This window comes from Staurois parvus, unplaced genomic scaffold (genome assembly GCF_062004578.1).
Source record: "Staurois parvus isolate SC_StPar_1 unplaced genomic scaffold, SC_StPar_1.0 ptg000903l, whole genome shotgun sequence".
Classification (NCBI taxonomy): Eukaryota; Metazoa; Chordata; class Amphibia; order Anura; family Ranidae; genus Staurois; species Staurois parvus.
The window spans coordinates 361,076-382,038 of record NW_028318699.1 but is presented as its reverse complement, the minus strand read 5'-3'; the positions used below and the strand labels follow the sequence as shown (position 1 = coordinate 382,038).

General features: G+C 44.6%; 1 protein-coding gene across 1 annotated transcript in view; it reads right to left on the bottom strand.

The window, feature by feature from the left end:
* The window catches only part of LOC149442179 (integrator complex subunit 14-like), a 90,727-nt gene extending 72,410 nt beyond the window's left edge, over positions 1-18,317 (bottom strand). Inside the window, exons 1-6 of the mRNA XM_089656410.1 lie at positions 18,232-18,317; positions 9,018-9,136; positions 8,675-8,817; positions 4,448-4,540; positions 4,230-4,372; positions 831-966 (exon numbers count right to left, since the gene is read on the bottom strand). Coding sequence (XP_089512536.1) covers positions 831-966; positions 4,230-4,372; positions 4,448-4,540; positions 8,675-8,817; positions 9,018-9,136; positions 18,232-18,285 — 688 coding nt within the window. The 5' untranslated portion in view covers positions 18,286-18,317. The remainder of the gene's footprint in view (positions 1-830; positions 967-4,229; positions 4,373-4,447; positions 4,541-8,674; positions 8,818-9,017; positions 9,137-18,231) is intronic.
* Positions 18,318-20,963: the final 2,646 nt, after the last annotated feature.

The window sequence follows — 20,963 nt, the reverse complement described above, 5'->3', positions numbered from 1 at the left end:
AGTATCAGTGGGGGGAATAGTGCCCCATCATTGGTATCAGTGGGGGGAATAGTGCCCCATCATCGGTATCAGTGGCAGGAATAGTGCCCCATCATCGGTGTCAGTGGCAGGAATAGTGCCCCATCATCGGTGTCAGTGGCAGGAATAGTGCCCCATCATTGGTGTCAGTGGCAGGAATTTTTCGGACTGGAAGGGGGGGACAGTGTCCGGACTGGAAGGGCGGGAAAGTGTCCGGACTGGAAGGGGGGGAAAGTGTCCGGACTGGAAGGGGCTGAAAGTGTCCGGACTGGAAGGGGCTGAAAGTGTCCGGACTGGAAGGGGCTGAAAGTGTCCGGACTGGAAGGGGCTGAAAGTGTCCGGACTGGAAGGGGCTGAAAGTGTCCGGACTGGAAGGGGCTGAAAGTGTCCGGACTGGAAGGGGGGGAAAGTGTCCGGACTGGAAAGGGCTGAAAGTGTCCGGACTGGAAGGGGGGGAAAGTGTCCGGACTGGAAGGGGGGGGAAGTGTCCGGACTGGAAGGGGCTGAAAGTGTCCGGACTGGAAGGGGCTGAAAGTGTCCGGACTGGAAGGGGCTGAAAGTGTCCGGACTGGAAGGGGCTGAAAGTGTCCGGACTGGAAGGGGGGGAAAGTGTCCGGACTGGAAAGGGCTGAAAGTGTCCGGACTGGAAGGGGGGGAAAGTGTCCGGACTGGAAGGGGGGGGAAGTGTCCGGACTGGAAGGGGCTGAAAGTGTCCGGACTGGAAGTGGTTAAGAAAACGGCTCTATAGCCTCACAGACTGATTCTTAAAACGTGGGCAACTGAAATGTAACATCTTATTAGTTCCACTGTACCAGATATAGGCCCAAGCTGCGAGATTTTCCCCAACCAAGGTAAGGGCTCTGGTCCATGCTCAAACAAAGACATCATTAGATTGGATTTCTTCTTGCTGTCAGCTTGGGAGTACAGCATACCACACCAGTCATTCCCACAGAAGTAACGGGGCAAGAAAAAAACCAAAACAAAAAAAAAAACAAGGTTATTACCATCAAAGAGTTTATAGAATACTTATTTCGAGATGTATAACACACACACCAGCCATAAAACAGTATGACCAGCCACCTACTATTGGGTAGGTCCCCCTTTTGCCGCTAAAGCAGCCCTGACTTGTTGAGACATGGACTCCACTAGACAAAGCATCACTCTGCTTTCTCCAGCTTGCCTACTTCCTATACTGCATCCTGGTGCCATCTCTTCCCCAGGAAAGTGACACACACCTTGCCATCCACATGATATAACAAAAAAAACAAAAAACACGACTCATCAGACCAGGCCACCTTCTTCTATTGCTCCGTGGTCCAGTTCTGGGGTTCATGTGCCCATTGTAGGCACTTTTGGCTGTGGACACGGGTCATCATGGGCATCCTGACCGGTCTGCGGCTACACAGCCCCCATACACAACAATCTGCGATGCTCTGTGTGTTCTGACACCTTTCAATCAGAACCAACATTAACTTTTTCAGTAGTGTGAGCTCTAGTAGCACTTCTATTGGACCAAACTACACAGGGCAGTCTTTGCCCCACCACGTGCATCAATGAGCCTTGGCCGCCGATGACACCGGTTTTCCTTCCTTGGGCCACTTTTGTTTGGTCCTGACCCCTGCAGACTGGGAACATCACACAAGAGCTGCAATTTTGGAGTCGCACTGATCCAATCGTCTAGTCATTACAATTTAGCCCTTATCAAAGTTGCTCAAATCCTTATGCTTGCCCATTTTTCAAAAACACATTAACTTCAGGGACAACATGTTCACTTGCTGCCTAATCCATCCCACCCACTTTCTGGTGTCATAATGAGATAACCAATGTTATTTACTTTACCGGTCATTGGCCATTATGCTATGGCGTGTGTGCGCGTGCGTGTGTACTGACAGTAGGCAGCTGAAATCACCTGGTTGCGTCCTAGATGGACGATACATTTGTCCAAGGTTTCAGACTCCATGGGGATTTGTTCCACTGGGGGGGAAGTGCTGAGGCCTTCGGCACTGAGGTAATGAGCCCAGCTGAAGGTAGTGGGCTGATTAAGGCTGTTATAAAACTTCCCAGCCTGCTTAGGGAGTGGCTCCAACCTGGAACCAGATCTGTGCCTGAACTGACTCGGGAGCAACATATTATCTGTGTGCAGGGAGCCAAAAGCCTGTGTGGCTAGCCTCCAACTACCAGCGACTAGGTATAGCATCAGGCTGTACCTAGTGGATAGCTAGGGAAGCTGTTTGTACAGTAAGTAGTCAAGTTGGCCAGGATTTTATTTGATGTTTCTTTTTGGTTTGGCGTTTTCCTGTAAATATTGTAAATAAACTGCACCTTTTTGTTTTTTCACCTCCACTGTTGTTGTGCTGTGCCTGTGTTTGTGTGTGTGTGTATATATATATATATATACACACACACACATACATACATACATACATACAGGTGAAACTCAAAAGATTAGAATATCGTGCAAAAGTCCATTTATTTCAGTGCAGCAACTTAAAAGGTGAAACTAATATATGACATAGACTCATTACATGCAAAGCAAGATAGTTCAAGCCGTGATTTGTCATAATTGTGATGATTATGGCTTACAGCTCATGAAAACCCCAAATCCACAATCTCAGAAAATGAGAATATTGTGAAAAGGTGCAATATTCTCGGCTCAAAGTGTCCCACTCTAATCAGCTAATTAAGCCATAACACCTGCAAAGGGTTCCTGAGCCTTTAAATGGTCTCTCAGTCTGGTTCAGTAGGAATCACAATCATGGGAAAGACTGCTGACCTGACAGTTGTGCAGAAAACCATCATTGACACCCTCCATAAGGAGGGAAAGCCTCAAAAGGTAATTGCAAAAGAAGTTGGATGTTCCCAAAGTGCTGTATCAAAGCACATTAATAGAAAGTTATGTGGAAGGGAAAAGTGTGGAAGAAAAAGGTGCACAAGCAGCAGGGATGACCGCAGCCTGGAGAGGATTGTCATGAAAAGGCCATTCAAAAGTGTTGGGGACTTTCACAAGGAGTGGACTGAGGCTGGAGTCAGTGCATCAAGAGCCATCACACACAGACGGATCCTGGACATGGGCTTCAAATGTCGTATTCCTCTTGTTAAGCCGCTCCTGAACATAAACGACGTCAGAAGCGTCTTACCTGGGCTAAAGAAAAACAGACCTGGTCTGTTGCTCAGTGGTCCAAAATCCTCTTTTCTGATGAGAGCAACTTTTGCATCTCATTTGGAAACCAATGACCCCGAGTATGGAGGAAGAATGGAGAGGCCCAAGGACCCAGAGTATGGAGGAAGAATGGAGAGGCCCAAGGACCCCGAGTATGGAGGAAGAATGGAGAGGCACAAGGACCCCGAGTATGGAGGAAGAATGGAGAGGCACACACTGCAAGATGCTTGAAGTCCAGTGTGAAGTTTCCATAGTCTGTGTTGATTTGGGGAGCCATGTTTTCTGCTGGTGTTGGTCCACTGTGCTTCATTAAGTCCAGGGTCAACGCAGCCGTCTACCAGGAGATTTTGGAGCACTTCTAGCTTCCTTCCGCAGACGAGCTTTATGGGGATGCTGACTTAATTTTCCAGCAGGACTTGGCACCTGCCCACACTGCCAAAAGCACCAAAACCTGGTTCAATGACCGTGGGATTACTGTGCTTGATTGGCCAGCAAACTCGCCTAACCTGAACCCCATAGAGAATCTATGGGGCATTGCCAAGAGAAAGATGAGAGACATGAGACCGAACAATGCAGAAGAGCTGAAGGCCGCTATTGAAGCATCCTGGTCTTCCATAACACCTCAGCAGTGCCACAGGCTGATAGCTTCCATGCCACGCCGCATTGAGGCAGTAATTGCTGCAAAAGGGGCCCAAACCAAGTACTGAGTACATATGCATGCTTCTACTTTTCAGAGGTCCAATATTGTTCTATGTACAATCCTTGTTTTATTGATTGCATGGAATATTCTCATTTTCTGAGATTGTGGATTTGGGGTTTTCATGAGCTGCAAGCCATAATCATCACAATGATGACAAATCACGGCTTGAACTATCTTGCTCTGCATGTAATGAGTCTCATATATTAGTTTCACCTTTTAAGTTGCTGCACTGAAATAAATGAACTTTTGCATGATATTCTAATTTTTCGTGTTTCACCTGTGTGTATATATATATTTATATACACACACATATCCATATACACATACATACATATACACACACACTTACCCCAACTGTACTAAGGCCACCATACCCTCCACCTTCAGGCTACCATGTAGAAGAACACAGAAATGTGGGATTTTTCCTGCTATCTGGCTGGCAGAATTCTCATCTTCTAAGTCATCCGTGATTCCGGCCCCAATATCATCACCCTCTATGAAGACATCAAATAATTAGCACATACACTTCCAACCTGACCCAGCTAAGCCACATCTCAGTAAATGCTCACCTTTATTAACAGCAATAGGTAGGACCAGGTGACGAGAAAGGACAGGAGGACTGGAGATGTCCGCAATGTCAATAAAGCCAATGATTTCCAGTTCTGAAGAAAGAATACCAACAAACTGAAAATACATGCTGAAAATTCACCCTTCTGGCTCATGCAATACTGGGAGTAAAAAAAATATTTCTGTAAATTGAGTTCACCCAGCAACTATCTTAAACCTACTTTCAATCATTGCTCAATTCCTCTCCTGATTTGTATGGTCGGCGCCCTCCCCTTTCACAGCTATTAGCTTTCTCTGCCATCAATCATTTTGTTCCCAAGTGTTATATGAACAAAAGAGCACATCCTTGGCATCCTGGCTTAGGATATCAACCAGTAAATGGCACAGCTAAAGTCTTCCTCAAAGAAATTGCACTCCTCAAGTCTTCAAGGAGAAACATGCACGTCTAAAGGGTGTCCAGGGATGTGTTCTTTCATGTAATGTTTTTAAAAGAAGATTCAAGGCAAAGTGCTGCAACCTTTACAATAGCCTGTTGGCCACTACCATCAAAAGACAGCAGTCAGACCCAGTGAAAACAGAATAACTTGACTGAAAAACATAATTGCATGTTGATCGGGAAGGGGGTGGACAGGGACATGGCAAGGAATCAGCTTTAACTTACTTTGGGAGCACCTGAATTTCTCATTATATTCTTTAACTTCTGCTAAGCTGGGAGGGATATGAGCAGCACTCTGAGTCAGTCAGACTATATTGCACAATGCCCTCAGTCTATCACTGGGAGTTTGCACGTAGTAGAGGAGAGCGCAGAGAAATCCTCATCTGCAAGTCACTACTCCTTAAGACTGGTCGCAGGAATCGCATCTCTTCCCACATCCGCAACCACCCGCAGCCAAACCATGCTACTCTTACGAGACACCACGCATTTTAGGCCTGCAGCACGAGTGCGGATGCAGGAACCACAGGGACACCGCATGGTCAAAAAGACCATGAGCTGACCCTGCGGCCATGTTTTGTTGTACAGAAAACAGCCCGTAGTATTGTGAACCGAGCCTTGCTGTCAAAGTGCAGGCCAAGACACATTCAAAGCCCCATAAAAGTGATCAGGCAGCTCTAGAACCTTTTATCTTAAAGCCCTTTAGCCCGGGGTTCACACTGATACAATGTGGAATTTGCAGCATTTTCTGTGCGAATTCCGCACTGCATCAGAATCGCACCCCGTTCATGCGAACCGCTGCAGGTGTGTATGTTAAGTCAACAACACCCCAAAAGCGGTCCACAAAACGCGGTGCGATGTGCAGAATCGGATCACATAGGTGTGAATACCCATGCAAGCCGATTCTAGTGCGGACCAAAAAAAAAAAAAAAAAGGGGTCCTGCACCTTTTTGGTGCGATGTGATTAGAGCCATACAAAACGTACGGCTCCGATCGCACCGCACACAAATCGCATGGGATTTGCACAGGAATGCAGTGCAGTGGGTCCACAGTGAGTATAAGAAGCATGCTTTACTGCACATACAGACTGATTGTACTGTGGTGGGTTCAGTAACACTTTAACCTCTTCCCGCCCGGCCTATGGCCAAATGGCGGCCGGCAAAAACCCTCACCTTTCCGGGTGGACGCCATATGGCATCCTTTCGGGCATGCGCAGTTTGCACGCCTGCAGAGTCGCGCAATCTGTCACCGGCCGTGTCGACCGATGACAGATCTGAGTACCGGCCCTGTTGCCGGTACCAAGTGACCTGCTGTGACCAATCACAGCAGGTCACATGACAGTTGTATACAATGGATGGCTTCATTCATGCCATCCATTGTATACTAGTGTGTCTAGCTGTGAATGGTCACAGTGATCACATGCACAAGCTGGGCCAATCACAGCCCAGCTGTGTCATGTGCTTAGCTGTGGCCAAATCACAGCTAAGCACAAAAAAAACCCTGAATGAATCGATGTCATTCAGGTAAATGCTTGCTTATAGCAAAGTAATTCTTTGCTATAAGCAAATTGTGTAAAAAAAAAAATACTGATCACTTTCCCAAAGTAGTACAATGTTACTATGGTAACATTGCACTACTTTGGTCATAGTGAAATCTGAAAAAAAATCTTAAAAAAATAATAAAAAAGTTTTTTTAAAAATATATTTTTTTTTTCATACTGTCACCAGTCAGTGTCCCTGATCACCGCCATGCCAGTTATATGATGACGCTGTACTGCACTGGTGATAGTATGTAAAAAACAAAAAGTGAAAAATTTTTTAATTTTTTAATTTTCTGAAAAAAATTATGACAAAAAAAAATACAACTTCAAAAAACTCACCATTCCTCTTATGAAATACGTTGGGACTGTCTACACTGCAAAAAGGGGTCATTTGGGGGATATCTGTACTGTTCTGACATTCTTGGACCTCAGGAAATTAGATTGGCCGTCAGTACTTCAGGATTGATCAAAATTCAGATCTATACCATAGTTTGTGAACTCTATAACTTTCCTAAAAACTAAAAAATACATCCTAATTTGGGTTATTTTCACCAAAGACATGGAGCAGAATACATCTCGGCCTAAATTTATGAAGAACAATTATTTATTTGCAAACTTTTATAACAGAAACAAAGAAAAACGTGTTTTTTTTTCAAAATTTTCGTGTCTTTTTGTTAATTTAGCAAAAAATAAAACCCCCAGCGGTGATTAAATACCACCAAAAGAAAGCTCTAGTTGTGTGAACAAAATGATAAAATTTTAGTTTGGGTACAATGTTGTATGACCGCGCAATTGTCATTCAAAATGTGAGAGCGCTGAAACCTGAAAACTGGCCTGGGCAGGAAGGGGGAAAAGTGCCCGGTATTGAAATGGTTAAGAAGCCGGTGCCTGGACCCAAAGCTGAATGAAGAATAGTCTCGGGGTGAGGATATCGCTGGATCCCTGGACAGGTAAGTGTCCTTATAATAAAAGGACATTATTTACAGTATTACAGTATTTGTAGCTGCTAACTTTTTTTTTTGGGGGGGGGGGGAGGGAGGCTTTAGAACCACTTAAAGTACACACTGTTGCTTTAACTAGTTGCCGACCGCAGATAGCCGAATGACGGCTTCACTGCGGCCGGCCAGTTCTGGGTGGACGTCATATGACGTCCCCCCAGAACGCGCTCTCCTGCGGGCCCCAGGGGGCGCGCACCCGGCGATCTCAGCGGCCTTTTACCACGTGATCAGCGGTGTCCAATGACACGCTGATCACAGGGAAATGCAAGTGCCGGTTCTCGGCTGCACTTTCCTCACGCTGTCAGATCGTGAGGAAAGTACTGCCGAGAACCGGCAGTTGTCACAGCGGGGATCGGCACCGATCATCAGGACACTGATGATCAGTGCCCTGATGATTGGTGCCCAGCAGTGCCACCCGCAAGTTCCACCCACCTGTGCCCAGCAGTGCGCCCACTAGCTCCGCCCACCTGTGCCCAGCAGATCACCCACCTGTGTCCAGCAGTGCACCCACCTGTGCCACTCTGCAGTGTCACACACCTGTGCCCAGAAGTGCCACCTACCTGTGCCCAGAAGTGCCACCCACCTGTGCCCACCCACCAGTGCTGCCCACCAGTGCCACCCACCAGTGCAGCCCAGCAGTGCTGCCAGTCAGTGCCACCAGTCAGTGCCCAGGGGTTGTGCCAGTCAGTGCCGCCAGTCAGTGCCCAGCAGTGATGCCAGTCAGTGCCGTCTATCAGTACCCATCAGTGCCGCCTATCAGTGCTGCATATTAGTGCCGCCTATCCGTGACACCTCATTAGTGCTGTCTATCAGTGCTGCCTATCCGTGCCACCTCATTAGTACTGCCTATCAGTGCCCTTTAGTGCTGCCTATCAGTGCCCATCAGTGCCTCCTATCAGTGCCCATCAGTGCTGCCTCATCAACGCACATCAGTGAAGGAGAAAAAATACCTGTTTGAAAAATTTTATAATAGAAACAAAGAAAAAAATTTTTTTTTTCAAATTTTTTGCACTTTTTTTATTTATAGCGCAAAAAGTAAAGCGCCCAGTGGCAATTAAATACCACCAAAAGAAAGCTCTATTTGTGAGAAAAAAATGATCAAAATTTCATATGGGTACAATGTTGCATGACCGCGCAATTGTCAATCAAAGTGCGGCAGCGCTGAAAGCTGCAAATTGGCCTGGTAAGGAAGGGGGTATAAGTGCCTGGTAGGCAAGTGGTTAATACAGACAGTAAACACCATATGACATGCCTCTACCTGTACTTAAAGATTTAGGAATTGGATCGGTCTCTTCATCTATGACAACAGATTCCGGCCTGGGGAAGACCTGGACATCAGAGGACAGGTTCCCACACTTCAGCACTGCATGGAACGGAGTGTACGCCACATCAATAAGTTTCCTGTAGGAGAAAAATGTTGTTTTACGTGGAATTAACTAAAAAAACGTCAGTTAGGAAGAGAAATCTGTCATGCTAAAAACTCAGAGCCAGCTATACACTATAATCCTCTCACATGACAACTAATCTCTAACAAGCCCGGCAATATCCGGCAGTAAATTAACTAGAGACAGACTCCATGCAGGGCAGGCGAGCTCACTTACCCGAACATGGACTGGACATTCTTTAAGCACAGGGGCCCATCGATGGTAAAGATCTGACCCTCCCCATTATTGAGGTCAATAAGTCTTTCCAGAGTATCCAAGGAATCGGAGCTCTGCAGCTGAGGGGGTGGGGGGGGGGGACAAGAGGACAAAGAAAAGGAAATGCAATGAACACATCGTCATATATTCATAAAAAGCGTAAATTCACCCAAAAACATTCTCTCTTTATATTAGGAGAGAACGGGGGGATTACAACCACCTGCCGGGGTTAACTGCTAACCAGAGCTCTAGTTTCTCTTTTTTTTTCTCATAAGGAAGTGAAGGAAAGTCTGCAACAAGGACACAAAGGCAATATAAAGATGGCAGGAGGACCAGCCTTCCCCTATTCTACTAAAACAAAAAAAAAACATAAAAAAAACCCCAAAACAAATAAACAAAAAAAAACAAAAACAGAAAAAAAAAACCCCACTGTTTGTATTGCGGTAGATTATCCACTTAAGCTCCAGAGGGTTTTACCCCCTTCATGACCAGGCCACTTTTTGCTATTCTGGACTGTGCTACTTTAACTGGTAATTGCGCTGTCACGCAACACTGTACCCAAATGGAATTTATATAATTTCACATTTTTTTGGTTGTATGTTATCACCATTTGGTTTTTATTTGTTATATAGACAAAAAAAGGCTGAAAATTTTGAAGACAGACAATATATTTTACTTTTTGTTATTAACCACTTGAGCCCCAGAGGATTTAACCCCCTTAATGACCACGCCTTTTTTTGCTGTTTGGCGCTGCACTAATTCAAATGATAATTGCGCGGTCATGCAATGCTGTACCCAAACGAAATTTACGTAAACTCAAAGTTAGTCATAAATTTCAGCCAAAATGTATTCTGCTCCATGTTTTTGGTAAAAAAATCCCAATAAGTGTATATTGATTGCTTTGTGTGAACGTTATAGCGTCTACAAACTATGGGATAGATACTGTAATTTATGCCTTTTTTTGCTATACAGCGCTGCACTAATTCAAATGATAATTGCGCGGTCATGCAATGCTGCACTCAAACGAAATTTACGTCCTTTATTTCACACAAATAGAGCTTTCTTTTGGTGGTATTTGATCACCTGTGCGCTTTTTATTTTTTGCACTATAATAAAAAATTACGAAAATTTTGAAAAAAAATATTTTCTACTTTAAGCTATAAAAAATATATCATAAACTCAAAGTTAGTCATAAATTTAAGCCAAAATGTATTCTGCTACATGTTTTTGGTAAAAAAAATCCCGTGCATTAGCGGGCAAACTGGCGCTATCTAGGAGGGGTGCTAACACTATCGGAAGTCACCAGTGACACTAATACAGTGATCAGTAAAAATCTGTTCACTGTAATCAATGACACTGGTGACAAGGCAGTGAAGGGGTTAACTGGGGGGGGGGGAGGGGGCGATCAAGGGGTTAAATGGGATTTCTGGTGCACTATCGGGCAAACTGGCGCTATCTGGGAGGGGCGCTAACACTATCGGAAGTCGCCAGCGACACTGATACAGTGATCAGTAAAAATTGGTTCACTGATCAGTGACACTGGTGACAGGGCAGTGAAGGGGTTAACTGGGGGGGCGATCAAGGGGTTAAACGGGATTACTGGTGTACTGGCGGGCAAACTGGCGCTATCTGGGAGGGGCGCTAACTCTATTGGAAGTCGCCAGCGACACTGATCAGTAAAAATCGCTTCACTGATCAGTGACACTGGGCAGTGAAGGGTTAACTGGGGGGGGGGGGGGGGGGGAGTGCGATCAGGGGGTTAAATGTGTCCTAGAGTGTTCTAACTGCAGTGTAGTGCTTTGTACTCACTTTTTGGATGTCTTCTTCTCTGTCTGGAACGGAATGTGTCCAGGCAGAGAAGAATGACATCATATCCTGCCCTGTGTAAATATCAACACAGGACAGGATAGGATAGGACAGGGACCGATCATGTGATTTCAGCCAGAAATCACTGGCTGAAATCTAATGATTGATCCCTCCTGGATCAAATCGTGTCACCCGCGGGTCGGCGGGAGCGCGCGCGCCCCCTGCCAGCGAAAGTGTCGGGAGCACGGAACCCGTTTTAAAACGTGGTTTTGCACTCCACTGCCGCCCTGCACACGTATATACACAGTGGCAGGGCGGCAAGCGGTTAAAAAAAAAAAAAAAAATAATAGTAAAAATAATAATAAAAAAAATTAAATAATAATAAATATATATAGATACACATACTTTATATGTGTGTGTGTATGTATATATATATATATATATATATATATATATATATATATATATATATACCTACATACACACACACACACATATATATATATACATACATACATACGCACACACACAAAAATAAAATAAATATATATATTATATAAAATAATAATAAATACTATATGTGTGTGTATATATATATATATATACACACACTTTAAAAATCAAAATTTCTTCATAAAATGTAGGCCAAAATGTATTCTACTACAAATGTTTGGTAAAAAAAAAAAAATCCCAATAATTTATATTAATTGGTTTGCATGCAAGTTATAGTGTCTACAACTATCGTATTTATACACTGGAATTTTTTTTTTTTTCTACTAGTAATGGCGGCAATCAGTGGAACAGTGATAGTGCGGCGGGCAATCTGACACTGGCACTTTGTGGGAACTAACTAATTGCCACTGACATCACCAGTGACGCTAATACAGTGATCAGTGCTAATAATATACACTGACACTGTACTGACACTGGCTAGGAAGGATCTAACATCTAAGGTCAATCAAGGGGTTAATTTTGTGCCTAACAAGTGTTAATGTGTGAACTGTGCTGCTTTTCAATAAATATTGATTTGTTTCTTTTCCTGGTGATTGGACACAGCCGATCAGCAGGTCCCAGACATGAATTATTGGTCGGGATCTGTTGATGAACTCCTGCTACGTCAAATCACAGCGGAGTAGACGGGGGGCATGTGCCCAACTCCCAGAAACGGGCAGCGATGTACCAGTAACGTCACAGTGCCTTTAGTGGTCACCCCGCCGCAGTATATGTACATACAAGTGGTAATGATTCGGTTTTATTATCTCACATGCCTTCATTTAAAGCCTAACTCCATGCTTAAGGTCCCTTTAAATAGTTTGCCTCGGCCAAGCTGGCCCAAACAAACTATTTACTGCACTAACAGGGGCGCTTGCTGGGTGAGCTTTTTTAGCTTTCCACTCCCAGCCATTCAGGGGAAGCTTTGTATTCCATGAATGAATACAAAGCTTCCTTTGATTGGCTGAGGCAATTGACCTCACAATCAGAGGAAGCTTTGTATTCATTCATGGACTACAATTCTTCCCATGAATGGCTTAGCAGCTCTCAGCCAGAGGCTACGTTGTTTTGGGAATGGGATGGAATGGGATACAGGTAATACAGCTACTGCACTGACAGGTTTTCTTGCTTGGGGCGCTGTATTTTTAAATTTTTTTAATATTTTTTTATATTTGTATTTTAGACCATCTTGGCGCAAAAGAAATATTTAAAAAGAGACACGTGGAGTTAGGCTTTAACCACTTCCCGTCTGGCTGCTGTATATAAACGGCCGGACAGTGGCAGGGCAGGGGCGGGTTGTCGTTCATAAACGGCGCCCACTATTTTGGCCTGTGCGCACTCCCTGGGAGCGTGCGGCACCGCGATTTGTTGCCCGCTGTGTCCTCCGAACACCGATCGCTGTACGGGACCTCTGTGTGAGGTGCCAATCAGTGATCACATGAAGAGTAGTAAGCAAGATGTCACTTCTGACATCATTGCTTACTACGTGTGAAATCTGTGAATGATCACAGAGATCACATGGTACAGGGCTATTCACAACAGCCTTGTACCATGTGACAAGCTGTGACCAATCACAGCTCACACAGTATTTCTCAATTGCTGCAAGAATGCAGCCAGAGAGAAGGAGAAATGATTGCTTTTACAGCCTTTATGGGTGTAATAGCAATTAGTGTAAAAAAAAATAAAAAAATCCTCATCACCCTCCACAAGTAGTACAGTGTCACCATGGTAACCCTGTACTGCTAGGGTGACAGTATGTTAACCACTTGAGCTCCTGAGGATTTACCCCCCTTAATGACCATGCCTCTTTTTGCTACTCGGCGCTGCACTAATTCAACTGATAATTGCGCGGTCATGCAATGCTGCACCCAAACGAAATTTACGTCCTTTTTTTCACACAAATAGAGCTTTCTTTCGGTGGTATTTGATCACCTGTGCGCTTTTTATTTTTCACGCTATAAACATAAAAAGGCCAAACATTTTGAAGAAAAACAATATTTTTTAATTTCAGCTATAAAAAATATATAGTAAACTCAAAGTTGGTTATAAATTTAGGCCAAAATGTATTCTGCTCCATGTTTTTGGTAAAAAAAATCCCAATAAGTGTATATTGATTGCTTTGTGTGAAGTTATAGCGTCTACAAACTATGGTATAGATACTGCAATTTACACCATTTTTCTGCTATACAGCGCTGCGCTAGTTTAACGGACAATTGCGCGGTCATGCAATATGGTACATAAATGAAATTTACATCCTTTTTTTCCCCACAAATTGAACTTTCTTTTGGTGGTATTTGATCATCTGTGCGGTTTTTATTTTTTGCGCTATAAAAAAAAGGCTGACAATGTTGAGGAAAAAAAAAAATATTTTGGACTTTTTGCTATAAAACATGTCCAGTAAAAAAAAATGCAAAAATCAAATTTAGTCATAAATTTCTGCCAAAATGCATTCTGCGACATGTCTTTGCTAAAAAAAACCCAATACGTGTAAATTAATTGGTTTACGTGAAAGTTATAGCGTTTACAAATGGCGGGAAAGATACTGGGATTTTTAGGGTTTTTTTTATACTAATAATGGTGGCGATCAGCGAATTATGGCGGCGATCAGGGACTTATGGCAGCGACTTATGGCGGGACTGCGGTGGACATTTTGACATTGGGGACTACTGACTTGGGGTCACTGATATCCCCAAAAACACTAATACAGTGATCAGTGCAAAAAAAAAAACACTGACACTGTACTAATGGCACTGGGGAGGAAGGGGTTAACTTTATTTTGCAGGGAAGGGTTATAGGAGTGAGGGGAGTGTTTTACTAGGGGGCGGGGCTGTGTACTGGGCGGGACAAGGCTGATCGGGAGACAGAAACTGTTCTTTCTCGATCAGCTCATCCTCGAGCTGTCAGGGAAGTGACAGACAGCTACTGCAGCTGTGCTCTCTGTTACTGTTTGCCGCCGATCGCCGGGACATAGCCGCTAAGGAGTGGCTGTGACCCGGCGACTGACATCTGCGGCGGTGATCCACAGGACAAATAGGGCGGAGGCGCGCCTCGCGCGCGCCCCCTATTTGTTTACAAAAACGTGGTTTTGCCTGTGATTGCCGCTGTATATGTACAGTGGCTGGGCGGCATGCAATTAAAAGCCTTCACAGGTTGTTGATTCAGAGATAATTGTGAATGAATTACTGCTCTCACGTGGACGTTTGCTTGCATTCGCATTTATGTGTATGTGTAAAGCGGATCTTCACCCTCGGAGTATAGTTCCTTCCTCTCCACTCCTCCTCCCCTCCTCTACATGAAGAGCAAATTTTTTTTTTTGCTTATTTATTTCAGGTACTTATAAAGTGCCGTCAATTTACGCAGCACTTTACATATATATTGTACATTCACATCAGTCCCTAACCCTCAAGGGGCGTACAATCTAAGGTCCCTAACCCTCAAGGGGCGTACAATCTAAGGTCCCTAACTCGCATTCATACATACACATACTAGGGACAATTTAGACCGGAGCCAAACTCCAGGCAGGTGGTGCTGTGGTTGGGATTCGAACCCAGGACCCTAGTACTGCCAGGCTTATGTACTTTGTTTTATTTTTAAAGTTCTAACCCGTTCCCACCCCCTTTCCCCTCCCCCCATTGCACTTCACTCTCCTAGGCGAATGACGTGCATTAAGCCTGCTGTGGCTCTTGGGGATATGCACATCACACAGTCACACATCATAGGAGGCACACACTTTCATCGATAGAGGAAGGGGCGGACCTAGCGGCACATTGTGAGGCTCGGCAGCGGAACCTAATGACGTCACATAAGAAGATGGTAGCACGGGACCGAGAAAGGGCAGAATTCTGAGAGGATTCTGCAGGACATCGCTGGATCCACTGGGCAGGTTGTTTGAAATGTTCAAATTTTCAGGTTTGAAAAAAAAAAAAAAAAAAAAAAAAAAAAAAAAAACTTTGTCACAGCCGGGTGCCCACACTGGAGATACTGGTGCCAGACGGCTGGTGAAACGGGCTGTGGGGAGGACACCGCGGGATCGTAGGACAGGTGAGACAGGAGACATTGGGGGTGGTGCACATTCTGGGGATCCAAGGAAGCAATATGGCAGTTGAAACGCCACCTGATCACATGCATCCGAGAGCCAACAGTCGGCTTGTAACATTTCCACGCATTACCTGCTGCTGCCGACATGAGCCTTACCTCTGCGGCAGTGAAAGGGTTAATAGTTTGTACATCGTATGCCTGAAATTCCGTTCTCCTAAAAGCGTTTTCTCCTTTTTCTCTCCTGACAGGACTCGCCATCAATTTCCGTCACTTATACAAGCAAAGGCGCAGGCGTCTGGGGAGTCGGAGAAGGAAGACCGCATAATGTTTTCCATATTTTTGTTTGTTTTATATAGCGGGTGGGAGAAGATTTTTGTTTCATTCCCCAATCTTTCTGCTTCTGGTTCTACTCCTTGGTACATTGTTCAGTCTTCTTACTTTCTGGGACCACAAAGGTCAAAGGGCATTCCTACTGAAAGCTGAACAGTCGAAAGGGATTGGTCAAGTGTAATAAACAATTGTCACTCACCTGTGAGCCACTTATTGACCTCCAAATTAAAAAAAAAAAATCATTTGTGCCCTTCCACAGTCTGTTGTCCTGCACCATGGTTTGCCCAAAAATGCAGATTACCTCTGCAACCTATGGAGTGTAATATATAATGATTATTTCTAGCATGTGATTTCTGCGCAGGGGGGCAAGAATGACGCGAGAGGCCAGGACTAAATAATAGGAGAGGAAGGGGGCATTTGGAGGAATCAGAATCGCCATTGTTAGGCCTCGTTCACACCATATTTATTTCAGGTACTTATATAGCGCTGTCAATTTACGCAGCGCTTTACATACATTATATATATATATATATATCATTCACATCAGTCCCTAAGCCTCAAGGGGCGTACAATCTAAGGTCCCTAACTCACATTCATACATACACATGGATCCAATTCACCTACCAGCATGTCTTTGAAGTGTGGGAGGAAACCGGAGCACCCGGAGGAAACCCACGCAAGCACAGGGAGAACATGCAAACTCCATGCAGGAGGCGCCATGGTCAGGAATCGAACCCATGACCCATTTACTGCAAGGCAGACGTGCTAACCACTAAGCCACTGTGCCACCATATGCGCAGATTCATCAGTTTTCATGCGCGCATCAATGAGTTTTATACACAATGTAGATTCCTGTGCAGAAAAAAAATCTGCCCGTGATACCACTGTTGTGGAGTGAACAGGACACATAGAGAACATAGTTACATAGTTAGTCTGGCTGAAAAAAAGACAAGTCCATCCAGTTCAACCATAAAAAAAAAAAAAAAATCTCACAATAATGCCCTCCTGTATTCTCATAAGCAGTCCATTCTCACACGGTGTCAGCTGCTGCCAGAAGGACTTTGACAAACTCAGTGTACCTGCTTTAAATAGTGAGGATGAATTACTGCACAGTGTCTGCAGCTATAGAGGTCAGTGAGGACTTGTTTTTAAACTGTTACATAGTTAGTCTGGCTGAAAAAAAGACAAAGGTCCATCCAGTTCAGACTACTTTTGTAACACTTTAAAAACAAGTCCTCACTGACCTCTATAGCTGCAGACACTGTGCAGTAATTCATCCTCACTATTTAAAGCAGGTACACTGAGTTTGTAAAAGTCCTTCTGGCAGCAGCTGACACCGTGTGAGAATGGGCTGCTTATGAGAATACAGGAGGGCATTATTGTGAGATTTTTTTTTTTTTTTTTTAATGGTTGAACTGGATGGACCTTTGTCTTTTTTTCAGCCAACCATTAAAAAAAAAAAAAAAAAAATCTCACAATAATGCCCTCCTGTATTCTCATAAGCAGCCTATTCTCACAAGGGGTCATAGATTGTGGTCCAGTGAGCTGGAAAATCTTTGCGCAGGGTGCAGCTGAGAGTGGCATTGTTATGCAAATGGAAGCGCGGTTTTAGATTGGCTTATCCTTCTGTCCCAAGATGGTGAGGAGGGCTAGGGTCTGACGCCACGCCCGTCACAGAGGGGGACTGCTGAGACCTGCAGTCCACCCGAAGATGTCAATTTTCTCACCTAGACTCGATTTGTAGGAGAGAACGCTGCACCTTCCAGTCTGCTACAGACACTAGGGTTCCAGAAGATCACCAGCAATGGACTTTGCCTGCATGGACTCCCTGGGCAGCCAAAAAAAATGTAGTTAGTGTTGGGCAAATAGAATTGTTCACATTGAAATCAAATTGTTTACATTGAACTGTACTGCCAAGTTTCATCAGTAATAGTTACATTACCTGTTTTAAGCCTGGTCTGAAGTTATTCAAAGGGTGCGTGATGGTTTTGGAGTATCAGAAAGAACCAGGGTAAGTTAAATACTAAGGGGTAGGACGCTACAGTATAACTGGGAGCAGACCAGCATTATTCATGACAATGCCACACGGTACGTGAAGAAAGAATTTAACATTGAGCACACATGAGGTCCACACTATGTGCTCAATACGGCCCCATTCTGTTATTGGGCATAACTAGGAGGTAACAGAGGTATGCTGGACTGATGGAGCAAACGCAGGCCTTAGTGCTTCCCTCTTAATGCAACATCTGTTAAGGCACACTGTCCTGCCTTCTCTGCAGTTATGAAAGGGTTACAGAGGATTACAGGCAGTATAACCTTTGATGTCCACACAGTAAAGAGTCGATGATTGATAACCGATGATCTTTTACTGATAACATGTGACATAATGAGAATGCGCGTGAATAAATGTGGTAAAACTGAAATACAAACAGAATAAACAGACATGAGTACATATCTAACTACCTAGCAATATGCACAACATTCCTCAGTACATAGGAGGGGTACTTACAGACTTTGGGGGTCTAATCAAGCCCATATATGAAGAGGGAACAGCATCCCACATGTACTTGCATTGTAGAATTTCTTCAGTCTGAAGAGATGAGGTCACTTCCTCCCAAGTTAGAAAACAGGAAGTCCTGGCCTTAAAGGGGACAGACACTGCTGAATGCTAAAGAATGCCTTGTGTAATACAAGGCAGCACACTCCCCACCTGGCATAATAATGATATGCCACTATTAAACTCCTGGAAGGAGTAAAACGTCTTCCGTGATGGGTCTAAGGTACACCTTAGGGGTGCCCTGTTTTACTACTCTGACCTCTACTTTCCTGACTCTGCTATCACTACTAGCATCAGTCCCCACAATGAGTCCAATTGGCCACTCGTTCCTGTGGGCCTGAGAGTCTTTTAGTAGAACAACATCTCCAACTTGTAAGTTGGGCTTGTCGGCTTGCCATTTGTTGCGTGGTTGAAGGGTCATCAGGTACTCCTGTCTCCATCTCTTCCAGAAGATATCGGCAAGGCTTTGAACTTGTTTCCATTGCTTGGTGTACAAGTCTTTAAGATCAAAGTCCCCGTTGGGAGCTGTCACCATCTCCATCTTCTGGGTCAGCAACGTTGCTGGTGTTAAGACGGTTGGCATCTCTGGGTCAGTAGACACTGGGACCAAAGGTCTGGTGTTCATGATAGCCATGACTTCAGCCATCAGCGTGGTTAGGACTTCGTGTGTGAGACGAGTAGATCCAATCTTTAGAAGCATTGCATCTAGAATGCGGCGAGCTACTCCAATCATCCTCTCCCAAGCTCCTCCCATATGTGAGGCATGAGGAGGATTGAAGATCCAAGTGCATCTTTGGTTTTGAAGATAGTTACTTGTCTCTGAGTCTGTTGCAAGGATCTTCAATTCCTTGCAGGCTCCAATAAAGTTTGTGCCACAGTCAGAACTAATCTGTTTTGCTGGTCCTCGAATGGAGAAAAATCTTCTCAAGGCATTGATGAAGCTTGAGGTAGATAGAGACTCAATTACCTCAATGTGAACTGCTCTGGTACTCATACACGAGAAAAGAACAACCCAGCGTTTGCTCTCTGCACTGCCTCCTCTGGTCTTGCGAGAAGAAATGTTCCAAGGACCAAAAACGTCCAGGCCTACATTTGTGAATGGAGGGTCTGAAGCCAGCCTGTCTGGAGGTAAGTCTGACATCTTCTGGACTTCAAGCTTTCCTCTGATTTTCTTGCAAGTTACACATTTGTTAATCATACTGGAGACTAGTCTTTTACCTCCTAGGATCCACAATCCAGCTGAACGGACTGCTCCTTCAGTGAGGTGGCGACCTTGATGTGCAACTTGCTCGTGGTGGTGTCTTGTCAGAAGAACGGCAACGTGATGATTCTTGGGTATGACAAAGGGATGTTTTTCTAGAATAGTCATATCAGCTGCGGGTAGACGACCTCCAAGTCTCATCACTCCATCTTCATCAAGGACAGGGTTCAACTTTTTGAGTGGGCTGTGTTTAGAAAGGTCTTCTTTCTTGAGAAGACATTGAATTTCTTCCTTGAAGGCTTCCTGCTGAACACATCTGATAATGGTGACATTGGCTCGCTCAAGATAGTCATTGTTACCCTGGTCAACACTGGCTGTTTTGCTGAAGGACCTGGCCAAGCAGATGAGTTTCCCTATGGCACGGATGAGTGACTTCCAGCTGGAAAACCTCTCGAACCTACATGAGCCAAGACCTTCTCTGGTGGTTAGAGTCTTGTAAACTGCAACTAGAGGTCTTACCTCTTTGTCTTGGTCTGGTTCTACAAGCTGAAAAGTTCCTTTCTGATCAGTCTCTTCAGTTTCTGGTCCAGTCAAGAAGGATGGACCTGTGAACCAGTTAGTCTGTTTGAGGACAGCAGCTGGTACCAGTCTATTCCCATGATCAGCAGGGTTCTTGTCTGTACTGATGTGATGCCACTGTTCTGGACTTGTACACCCTCTGATACGTGTTACTCTGTTTGACACGTATGTGTAGAATCTTCTTGAAGCGTTATGGATATAACCTAAAACAATCTTGCTGTCTGTGTAGAAGTTCACTGCATGGATCTCAATGTCCAGTTCTGCAATGAGTAAGTCTGCTATCTCCACAGCTGGGACAGCAGCACAAAGTTCTAAGCGTGGGACCGTGTGAGCAGGTCTTGGAGCCAGTTTAGACTTTCCCAAGATGAATCCTGCATGGCTTTGTCCCTGAGTGTCTATGACTCTAAGGTAGGCTACAGCTGCTATAGCCACGGTGGATGCATCTGAAAACACGTGTATCTCTCTTCGTTTTGTAACAGACAAAGAAACAGAGACGTATGGTCTTTGGATGCTAAGTCGCTCAAGCTCCAGCAAAGAGTCTTTCCACAACTTCCACTGCATTTCTTTCTTTTCAGGTAGAGGTGTGTCCCAATCACTTTGTTCTAGCTCAGTTGTAATCTCTCTCAAAAGAGCTTTGCCTTGCATGGTGATGGGTGCTACAAACCCCAAGGGATCGTAAAGACTGTTGACCGTAGACAAGACACCTCGCTTTGTGAAAGGCTTCTCTTCCCTGGATACTCGGAAGGTGAAGCTGTCAGTTTTCAAGTCCCAACTAAGCCCTAAGCTTCTTTGAAGGGGTGGTGAATCTGTACCTAGATCTAGGTCTTTAAGGTCTTTTGCACGGTCTTCTGCTGGGAATGCTTCCATTACTTTGCTGTTGTTGGAAGCCACTTTGTGCAGTCTT